Source organism: Mus caroli, chromosome 6 (assembly GCF_900094665.2).
Source record: "Mus caroli chromosome 6, CAROLI_EIJ_v1.1, whole genome shotgun sequence".
NCBI classification, from domain to species: Eukaryota; Metazoa; Chordata; class Mammalia; order Rodentia; family Muridae; genus Mus; species Mus caroli.
Genome location: NC_034575.1, coordinates 51118759 through 51126779, shown reverse-complemented (window position 1 = coordinate 51126779; position 8021 = coordinate 51118759). Strand labels below are relative to the sequence as shown.

Sequence of the window (8021 nt, the reverse complement as noted above, 5' to 3'; positions counted from 1 at the left end):
GTGCTGCCTCTACCCTAAGACATTGTATTATGTTAGTATTAGGAAACAAAGATCAATAAGTAACAATACATCACACAGAATACCGATTGCTGTGTACTGGATCTTGTCCTAACCAATTTTCATAGTTTATTTCATTTAATCATTAAAATAATATTTTAAGTTGGTGAGGGAGATAGTTCCATGGTTAAGAGCATTGGCTCCTCTTCTAGGAGACCTGGGTTTGATTCCCATCATCTGCATGGGATTCATAACTGTGACTTAAGTCCCAGGGGATCTGGTGCCCTCTCTGGCCTCCATGGACACCAGACACATATATTGTGCACAGACAATAAGCTGGTTTGCATAAAAATGAACTCCATAGGTGTCTTAGTTAGGGTTTTACTGCTGTGAACAGACACCATGACCAAGGCAAGTCTTATAAAAAACAACATACACTTGGGGCTGGTTAACAGGTTCAGAGGTTCAGTCCATTATCATCAAGGTGGGAGCATGGCAGTATCCAGGCTGTCATGGCACAGGAGACACTGAGAGTTCTATGTCTTCATCCAAAGGCTGCTAGTGGAAGGATCTTATACCCACACCCACAGTGACACACCCATTCCAACCAGGTCACACATATTCCAACAAGGCCACACCTTCAGATGGTGCCACTCCCTGGTCCAAGGATATACAAACCATCACAATAGGCTCATGTATTTGAATGTTTAATTTCCAGTGTTTGGAACTGTTTAAAAAGATTAGAAGGATTAGTAGGTGTGGCCTTATTACAGTAGGTGTGACTTTAGAGGAAGTATGTCACTGGAAGCAGGGGGTGGGGCTTTGAGGTTATCAAAAGCCATGACAGGACTAATCTTTTTCTCTTGGCCTGTGGATCAGGATGTAGCTCTCAGCTACTGCTCCAGTGCAATGGATGCTGCTATTCCCCCCTCCCCCCAAGAATGATAATGATCTGCAACTTAAAGCAAGTTCCCAGTTGATGTTTAAGTGCTGCCTTGGTCATGGTGTCCCTTCACGTCAATAGAAAAGTCACAAAGACAGACATACATGCAAACGAAACACCCATATAATTAATTAATTAATTAAAAATAATACTGTGTTTGCCATTACCATCAGTGCTTCTAATAGATAAACTGAGATTTAAAAAGCTTAAATAATGTACACATAAGAAAAAATAATTAGTAGAAACTGTGTTGGAGTTAGTGAGATGGCTCTAGGTAAAGGTGTTTTCTGCCATGCTTGTTGACCAGAGTTTGAGCCCCGGAACACACATGATAGAAGGAAAGAACACATTCCTGCAAATTTTCTTCTATTACATATGTGTGTGCACTCATATGGTGCACACAATTCAATGTAATTTTAAAAACAGTTTTAAAAGCTTTTAAAAACTGTGAAGTTTGGATTTGACTAAAAGTCACTAAATTCAGAACCAATGGATTTAATCACTATACTATGTCCCAGTGTTCTTAGTCTTGAGGAACTCAGTTTTTTGAAGGGTAGCTAACTTTGTTGAATAATTATATTAAAAAATACATTCAAGTAATCCTGACAGCTATTGACACTGCTGACAGCCAGCATCGGTCTCCAACAATACTACACAAGTCAGGATAGGTGATCATCTCTGGCCAGGGTCTTGAAAACTGAACATCTTTACCAGGACATTGAGGAGTACCATGAAGTTAAATAGAAAAAAATGAGTGAAGACTGGGATTATTCAGGAAATAGATTTGAAAAGGCAAGTGTTTGATGCTAAATGTGGGAGAAATGTGTCTGGTTTAAAGACAAGATCAACCAGAGAAGCTTGGAGTGACACATATCCACTGCACACAATGTCTCCTCTTCTCAGAATGCTGCTTTTGCCTCTTCTCTCCTTACCCATTCTTAGTCACTGTGTGAGAAGACTCCCAACAACTCCTCAGTTCTTCAAGCTGTGGCCAAGGGACAGTGTTTTAACTTGTTTTAAGCACAAGGAACTTAATCCTGACTCTTGCCTCAAAAAGATGGCTGTCAACTGTGTTTGTAATTGCCTTGGGACCTAGTAGATCTGTAAGACTTATGGATTGGGCGTGGAGGAAAAGCCACCACTGGCTTGGAATTGAGAATGGAGCTGAGTTTTCATTGCTTTCCATATTAAATCCCATAGTGCTGTGCACATGAAATGTACTATTTGTCCTCCTTCGCACTCTCTTGGTTGAAGACTTTTCTGAACACTGTTTTATGTATCCAGTAAGCTGCTAGTCAAACAGTATTCCACTGATATGTTTTTTTCAATGGAGGAATGAAGGGTGCTTATCTCTCATATTTAGACTGTTTGGTTTTAAGTCTGTCACATGAGATGGACAAAGGTAAAGAATTTATCTGCTTTAACAACAACAACAACAACAACAAAACAAGCAAGCAAACGAACAAACAAAAAATACTAGGGCCCAAACTCCGGGCCTCATGAATGCTAGGAAAGCACCCTATAGCCAAGCTACCCGCTAGCCCTTGTTAGTTTTAATTTCTTATTTTGTGTCAGGGTCTAAGAGGGCCATGCCTGCAACTGGTGCCTCCTTTTGTCTCTCAAGTGTTGGGTTTACTGGCCACTCCACGTTAAAAGGGGTCTTTTAAATCTTTTCCAAAGCAGAAGTGTGATAGCAAGATTTCCAAACATGATGTATGTTGATACAGAGTGACATCTTACGGTTGCCTGCAAATCGAAAACTGATAGTGACTTTAACGCCTGTAATAAACCAGACACCTAGAAACGACAAGAAGAAATTAAATAAGTAGTAAAAGTTTTTTTTTTTTTTTAAAGCGTGTGAAAAATGCTGCTTTATAGACTTTCAGTCCTCTGGCCTTAAAAGTACCATATTCCTTAAAAAAAAAAATGAGTAGTTGTTGAGGAACATGCAGAACGAGTTTATAGTAGGAAATATAAATTGATTTTATTGCTCCGAAGAAAGATACAGGCTTGAAATGCAACCTTCTAGAGGAAAATTAGCCGACTCAGAGATCTCGTATGCTGGTCTTCCGGCGGCAAACTCTCTGAAGTTTAGCAAAACTTGGGGGTACCCTAGGTGCCTGTTGGGTTGGTGGCACGGATAGAGATCCGAACCTCTATCGAATCTATCTGCGATCCATTGGGATCCTCCGGATCTCAAGATCGGCTTTTGATTAGTCTTGTCTGAACCAGCTGTGGAAAAGGGCGGAAGCGCGCAATTTTAAAGTCTGCGCCGGTGTCCTTAGCCACTTCCGGCGTGGCCATGGCGGCTAACGCGACCACGAACCCGTCCCAACTCCTGCCACTAGGTAAAAGTCTTGCTTGGGGAGCGGTCGGGTTGCTGCAGTTCCACGCTGGGGGCCGAGGCTGGGGCGCCGTCCCTCCCGGCCCGGCTGTCCCGCCCTTGGCGTCGCTGGGCAGACGGACAGACCATTTTGCCTGTCGGTGGTCGGTGAGGGTCCCACTTAGTGAAGGACGTGCTCGGCCTTTTTGAGCTCGCCAGTAAGATGTCGTGAGTCGCGCAGTCCCAGTTCTCAGCTAGGCCTTCTTGGTCTCCAGATCAGGTAGACCCTGTATTGTATCAGCTTGGGTAAGGAGTGCACCACGGCATACAATGAATCTTACAATAGAAATCTGGAAACTAGCCGTCATTCATTAATTCAACAAGCAGTTCCCGCGCTGTGCCAGAGAACTGTTGAATAATGAACTTGAATTACAGCCATTGCTTTCAAGTTCGCACACCGGCACACATCGTGCTGAGCAATTCTAAGATGCTGAGATGAACAGGTTGGCCCCGGAGCACAGAGAGTTAAGGATAAGTGAGAGAAGGAGTGACGGGAGAGCCGGTGTCTGTAATAATGCTTCTCCCTTGTCATGTTTTGGGGCTGGTGAGCTTAGTGAATGTGTCTGTGATTGAAAGTTTTTGCAGTGTTAGATATTGTTTATCGGTATAAACACTGATGAAGAAAAACAGTCATGGTCTCCATCCACCTCATGGTGTGTGTTTTCATACATTAATCAAATAATCTAAAAAAATCACAGTCCTATTAATTGCAAATAAAGAGTTAAGTGAAAGCTAATGATTAAACAGAGATTTGTGTAAGATGTAAAATTACCGAATGGTTCCAGATACATATGTAGGAGAGGATGGCCTTTTTGACATCAGTGGGAGGGGAGGCTCTTGATCCTGTGGAGTTTGATGCCCCAGCATAAGGAGAATGCTGGAGTGGGTGGGGGAGCACCCTCATAGAGGCAATTGAGGGGGGGGGGGAGAAGGTAGATAAGGGAGGGGTGTTGTGGAGGAGTAACCAGGAAGGGGGAATATCATTTGAGATGTAAACGGATGAAATGATTAATAAAAGTAAGTAAATAAATAAATAGCAAAAATATTGAATGTTTTTGCTTATCTTTAATGATAAAAAAATAATAAGTGAAGTAGACATTCAAATGTTGGTTGATCTAATAAGTAGGTAAAACTACCCTTTTCCTTCCACAGAGCTTGTGGACAAGTGTATAGGATCAAGAATTCACATTGTGATGAAGAGTGATAAAGAAATTGTTGGTACACTTCTAGGATTTGATGACTTTGTCAGTATCCTTTTTAAAAGCGGTAATGGTGTAGGTTTCTAAAGATGTATTAATATAAGTAAGAACTATAGACGACCGAATAATTTCTGGTTATTACATTAAGAATAATTTTGTTTTCCAGGAACTTGGTAGTATTTTAAGAGGTGTGTTTGCTGACAGACGATAGGGCTCTTGCCAACAACAAACCTTTTGAATTTGCACTATCATAGTGTTGAACATATTTTAAACCAAACAAAAACATACACCTGAATAAATTCAACCTTATTTATTTTCTTAACATTAAATTCAGATATGGTGTTGGAAGATGTCACAGAATTGTGAGTAGTATTAAAAAATTAAAGAATTTGGGAGGGGGGGGAGGAAATCTCTTTTTAATTAAAGATGGTGCCTTGATTACTTTTTTCTATTAATGTGAAGTGACAGCATGACAAAGGTATCTTATGAAAGAATGTGTTTAACTGGGGGCTTGCTTACAGTTTCAGATGGTTAGAGTCCCTGACTGTCCTAGCTAAGAGCTTATATGTTAGACAATAACCGAGAGAGAGAGAGAGAGAGAGAGAGAGAGAGAGAGAGAGAGAGAGCGAGAGCGCACTAACTGGGTATAATTTAGGTTTTTGAAATCTCAAAGCCTAACGGGGTGATACACCTCCTCCAAGAAAGGCCCCACCTCCTAATCATTTCCAGTTTGCCAACAGAGGACTAAGTGGAGGCCATTCTCCTTGAAACCTCCATAGCAGCTTTAGTATGGTTGATATAAAAAAAACATTACTTGTTGGAAAATACCTTAATACTGAAACGTTATTTACTGGTGTTTGTGAGGTCCAGTTCAAGGATTATTATCTTCATATTATTCCTGAATTTGTAAGAAATGAGTGTGAACAAGCTTTATGGTGAATTATATTTACATGAATATTATCCAGTGGGCAGTTTGTACTCTGTATATATTTACTGTAATTATATGCGTTCACATTCAATCATGTGTAAGAATAACAGCTTTGGTACTCGGGATTGAACCCAGGGCCTGGTGTATGTGCTCTGCCACCAAGCTATTCTCCTTACCCCAGAAGTACTTTTAGGGAGGGAAAGTGTTTCCAATACTGCCTTTGATTACTTGTTTATCCGGACTCCACTTTAATCTATTTATTTAGTGAAATTACACCAGAAGGAAGAAGAATTACAAAATTAGATCAAATTCTACTAAATGGAAATAATATAACAATGGTAAGACATTAAAACTTTCCTCTTGAAATTATCTTACTTTTGTAGTGAGTGTAGGGATTATGGAACTGACTATTTCGTGGGCAATGTTCACAGCACTGAGATAGACACACTGAGGATGGGAAGGGAGCCTTGGTGATCTTTGCCTCAGGGCAGCTGTTGAAAGTGCTTTGGTCCTTGTCTTAGTCAGGGGTTCTATTCTTGCACAAACATCATGACCAAGAAGCAAATTGGGGAGGAAAGGGTTTATTCGGCTTACACTTCCATACTGCTGTTCACCACCAAAGGAAGTCAGGACTGGAACTCAAGCAGGTCAGGAAGCAGGAGCTGATGCAGAGGCCATGGAGGGATGTTCCTTACTGGCTTGCTTCCCCTGGCTTGCTCAGCCTGCTCTCTGATAGAACCCAAGACTACCAGCCCAGAGATGGTCCCACCCACAAGGGGCCTTTCCCNCTTGATCACTAATTGAGAAAATGCCCCAAAGCTGGATCTCATGGAGGCATTTCCCCAACTGAAGCTCCTTTCTCTGTGATAGCTCCAGCCTGTGTCAAGTTGACACAAAACCATCCAGTACAGTCCTTAAGATTAGTTTGCTTATTAATCTTTGTCGACTTCTAGCTCATCCGGCATCATTAAGAACTTAAACATCAGCTAGTGATGTAGGGATTACTAACAGATGGAGAGGGCTTGGAGAAGATGGGATGTGAAGGATGGGGGAGAGGCAAAGCTGGTTTTGGTCCATGAGGGACACTCTGGGTTTTTTAGGTGGTGTGGTGGTGTTATTAATAAACTCTTTTTCTCCAATGCAGCTGGTTCCCGGAGGAGAAGGGCCTGAAGTATGAATGGATTTCCTCGACTTTGTTTTCAAACCTTTAACACTTAGAGTCTATAAATGAAGTTTCCGTTAAAGGGAAACTCTTTGAAGATATACATCCATTTTTCTAAGCTAATCATGGTTATTTTGGGAAAAGAAGAGTTTTGTTTTGTCTTTTTTTTTTAAAGACTAAAAAAAATAAAGATGTTTTTGGTTAACTGTGATTTGATTTATTATGTCAAAGTAGCTCGTGAAGCAAATATAGTTTCTTGATAATTAGTTTCATATTGATTTCTGTTTATTTTCTCCCTCATTTGCATTAATTTGATTGGGGCAGGGGTAATTTTACTCAGTGGCTTGAGGGTAGGGTGGAGCAGAAGAGATCTGTCTAAAGTGATGTCCTCCAATGGCTGTTCTTCCTGGCCTCTTTGCTAAAAGTGAACTTAGTTCTTGTTTTTTCAAAGAGATTTTGTTTATTTTTATTGTATGTGTATGCGTATTTTCTCTGCATGTAGGCCTACTTCATATGCAGTGTCTGCGGAGACGAGAAGAGGTGGTTGGATCCCAGGTACTGGAGTTACTGTGGGTTATAACCTGTGCAGGGTGGGGCTGGGAATTAAACCTGGGTTCTCTGTATGAGGAACTTGTGCTCTTAACCACTGAGCCATCTCTCCAGCTCCTCAACTGAACTCTGAAACAGCATTCATTCCAAAACAAAATGAACTTTGAGTTTGAATGTATCATTTAAAAAACCTTAATGATCCCTTAAGAAAATTCAGTTCAAACTCTATTTCATAATGATGCTTTTCACATTGAATTCAGTTTTTATTAATTCCTATTATAAACAAAGACCATGTGTGCTGTATTGTACAAGTGCAGGTAAGTCAAAAGTAGTAATCACATCTTATATTTTCCTAGCTTGAAAAAACATTGATTTTATTTTATTTTTTATTTATTTTTTATTTATTTTTTTTTTTTTGGTTTTTTGAGACAGGGTTTCTCTGTATAGCCCTGGCTGTCCTGGAACTCACTTTGTAGACCAGGCTGGCCTCGAACTCAGAAATCCGCCTGCCTCTGCCTCCCGAGTGCTGGGATTAAAGGTGTGCGCCACCACGCCCGGCTCTGATTTTATTTTTTAATGTGTATGAGTGCCTGCTTGTATGTTTGTGTATCGCATACCTGCTTTGTACCCTTGGAGTCCAGAAGATGGTGTTGGATCCCCTGGCACTGGAGTCCAGAAGATGGTGTTGGATCCCCTGGCACTGGAATTACAAGGGGTTGTGAACCTTATATGGATGCTGGGAATGAACTGGGGTCATGTGCAAGACCAACAAGTGTTTTTAATTGCTGAGCCGTCTCTCCAGCTCCATCTTTTCCTATACTTAAACCAACAGCAACAACAATAAGCATTTACTTACTTTG

The 8021-nt window shown here is 40.8% G+C and overlaps 1 protein-coding gene across 1 annotated transcript; it reads left to right on the top strand.

The window, feature by feature from the left end:
* Positions 1 to 3190: 3190 nt before the first annotated feature.
* On the top strand, positions 3191 to 6817 carry Lsm5 (LSM5 homolog, U6 small nuclear RNA and mRNA degradation associated). The gene is made up of 5 exons (XM_021165611.2): positions 3191 to 3288; positions 4476 to 4571; positions 4857 to 4884; positions 5716 to 5788; positions 6595 to 6817. The coding sequence occupies exons 1-5, from the start codon at positions 3243 to 3245 to the stop codon at positions 6625 to 6627; spliced, it is 276 nt and encodes a 91-aa protein (XP_021021270.1). The 5' UTR covers positions 3191 to 3242; the 3' UTR covers positions 6628 to 6817.
* Positions 6818 to 8021: the final 1204 nt, after the last annotated feature.

Bases quoted from the DNA above. Each gene is read 5' to 3' on its own strand.
- Lsm5 (XM_021165611.2), top strand. From the start codon at position 3,243: ATGGCGGCTAACGCGACCACGAACCCGTCCCAACTCCTGCCACTAG. The intron at 3,289-4,475 runs GTAAAAGTCTTG...TTCCTTCCACAG, and splicing joins GTCCCAACTCCTGCCACTAG to AGCTTGTGGACAAGTGTATA. The intron at 4,572-4,856 runs GTATCCTTTTTA...CATTAAATTCAG, and splicing joins AGGATTTGATGACTTTGTCA to ATATGGTGTTGGAAGATGTC.